The 2,500-nt window shown below is 33.2% G+C and overlaps 1 protein-coding gene across 1 annotated transcript in view; it reads right to left on the reverse strand.

Annotated features, from left to right (window-relative positions):
• Nucleotides 1–2,441: 2,441 nt before the first annotated feature.
• Nucleotides 2,442–2,500, reverse strand: part of LOC143021396 (uncharacterized) — a 918-nt gene continuing 859 nt past the window's right edge. Inside the window, exon 2 of the mRNA XM_076178832.1 lies at nucleotides 2,442–2,500. This exon is cut by the window's right edge and continues 321 nt beyond it. Within this exon, the coding sequence (XP_076034947.1) occupies nucleotides 2,442–2,500 (59 nt within the window).

The raw sequence follows: 2,500 nt of genomic DNA on the forward strand, positions 1-2,500 counted from the left end.
TATATATTTATACACTGTATATATACACACACACACATATATATATATATATATATATATATATATATATATATACATATACATTCTAACAACCACAATGCACTTTAATTCTAAGCCATCAGAGGCCAGCATGCTTGAAATTGAAATGTGGTACTACCCAGAACTCGAACCGGGTATCCTCATGACAAGTGCGATAGTGACTTTCCAACTAGGCTATCAAGATATTTATATATATATATATATATATATATATATATATGTACGCATGTATGTATGTATATATGTATGTATGTATGTATGTATGTATGTATGTATGTATGTATGTATGTATGTATGTATGTATGTATGTATGTATGTATGTATGTATGTATGTATGTATGTATGTATGTATGTATGTATACAGTGATATCTTGAGATATGAAATTAATTCGTTCAGTGACCGCCGAACGAAATCACCCCAAAACAAATTTAAATTACTCAAAACAACCACAATTTATAGATAAATACGTGAGCAATAACACACACAATGATAAAATGATAAATAACAATGATAAATCTTATCATATCATACCACGGAGACAGGTGATAGCGGGGAATGGAGGTGTGAGCCAGGAGGAGGAGGGAGGGAGGGAGAGAGTCACCAGCGAACTCCTTCTCCTTAATCCATATCAAAAGTAGGCGCTCCAACTCATTATGTAGGTCTGTTCTAAGCTTCGAAGTAATAGTGACGCCTTTGGAAGGCTGCGCCTTCTTTATTGCATATATTTGGTCAAGTCTTTACCTGTTTGACCAATAACAAGAGAATAAGTCAGCATAAATACAACATTAGAACGTGGCAAATATCAAGTTGGATGTTTTTCACCGAAAAGACTTTGATCATAGAATTGACTGGAAAAAAATCAACAAAAATTGTCTTAAGTAATAACATTATCGAAAGGAACAAATTTGGATATTGTTATATCAAAAGTACTTTTAAAAATAATGTGAATATGAGTTTGAGTTTATACAAACTAGACAATTCTATCATTAAAAAAGTTGTTGATAATAATTTTGTAACTTGAAACTCTGAGCAATGCTGTTTCCTCAGGGACCTCTCCGGATTTCCCTTTTTTCATTTTACATTATGTTACACTTTGTATGATTTTTGTAGCCTTGAAGATGTCATAATAGACGAAAACGTTCAGTCACATTTTGTTTTCCTTGTAGTTTCTGCAGCTTTATTTTATCACGTGTTTATATGATTGCTTTGCATATATGAATGCATACATGCATATATATATATATATGTATACATGTATATATACACCGACACCTACCTACCTATCTATCTACATACATATATACATACACACACACACACACACACACGTACTGCATACATACATATATACATACATATATAAATACATGCATACATACATACACACATACATTCATAGATACCTACCTACCGACCCACATACATACATACATACATACATACATACATACATACAGTACATACATACATACATACATACATACATACATACATACATACATTACGTATGTACATGCATACGTACATACGTAATAAAAACACTAAAAACCTGTGTTCGGAAATACGGGAGTAATCACAAGGAAAGATAAACTAGCGAAACAGCTCTTTCGTATATTTATGTCTGTAGTGCTAGTATAAAAACTATTACAATAGGAAGAAAAAAGTACTGAAATATATGTAAGAACAAGTCATGATGAAGAAAGTACTCGGTTTGCGTAATTTTATGTTTATTGTACTGCACTGTGAGATATGAAAGTTCATTTTCATTGTCTTCCAACACGCACACACTTTATTAAGACCCACCTACAGTATTCCAGCATCTTCACTTGACCTAATATGGCAATCAAGGATCCAATATCGAGTCCTGTAGAACTCCACTAGTAACACTACCCACCCCATTTCGATTTTACACAATTTATGGAGACCCGTTGTTTTCTCTCACTAATCAATGCTCTAAGTCATTAAAAAAAAAATTATGCTATGGGCATTGATTTCATTTAGTAGTTTTTGGTAGGGCACCTTTTCGAGCACTTTCCTAAAGTCATAACTATTATTGTTCTCTGCTGCCTTGTAGGCATTAGTGTTAAAAGGATAAAGGATTAGTTACATACAACCTAACTTTGGTAGACCCATGAGTTACAAATCAGATTATGCGTTGTAAAATCTCCCTGATGATATTTGCTATTAGTGATTCCAGCATTTTACCTATAAGTGACGTAAAAATGACAACAAACGGGGCCATTGGAAACTTAGGCACATCTTTCCACGAGACAATGGTTTACTTTATATGGTGAATTAACTAGCATGGACTTTGGGGAAAATTTATTATCAAAGTCTAAATTTATAAAGAAAACATAGCAATCATTTATCTCGTTACAATGGTTTTGCCCTAAAATCTCTCCTAAACTCGACCGAACTCTTCGTTCCTGGAGTAGAAGAAGGAGGATTCCGAGCAGGGAA

Source organism: Oratosquilla oratoria, chromosome 42 (genome assembly GCF_046742065.1).
Source record: "Oratosquilla oratoria isolate Oo_2021 chromosome 42, ASM4674206v1, whole genome shotgun sequence".
NCBI lineage: Eukaryota > Metazoa > Arthropoda > Malacostraca > Stomatopoda > Squillidae > Oratosquilla > Oratosquilla oratoria.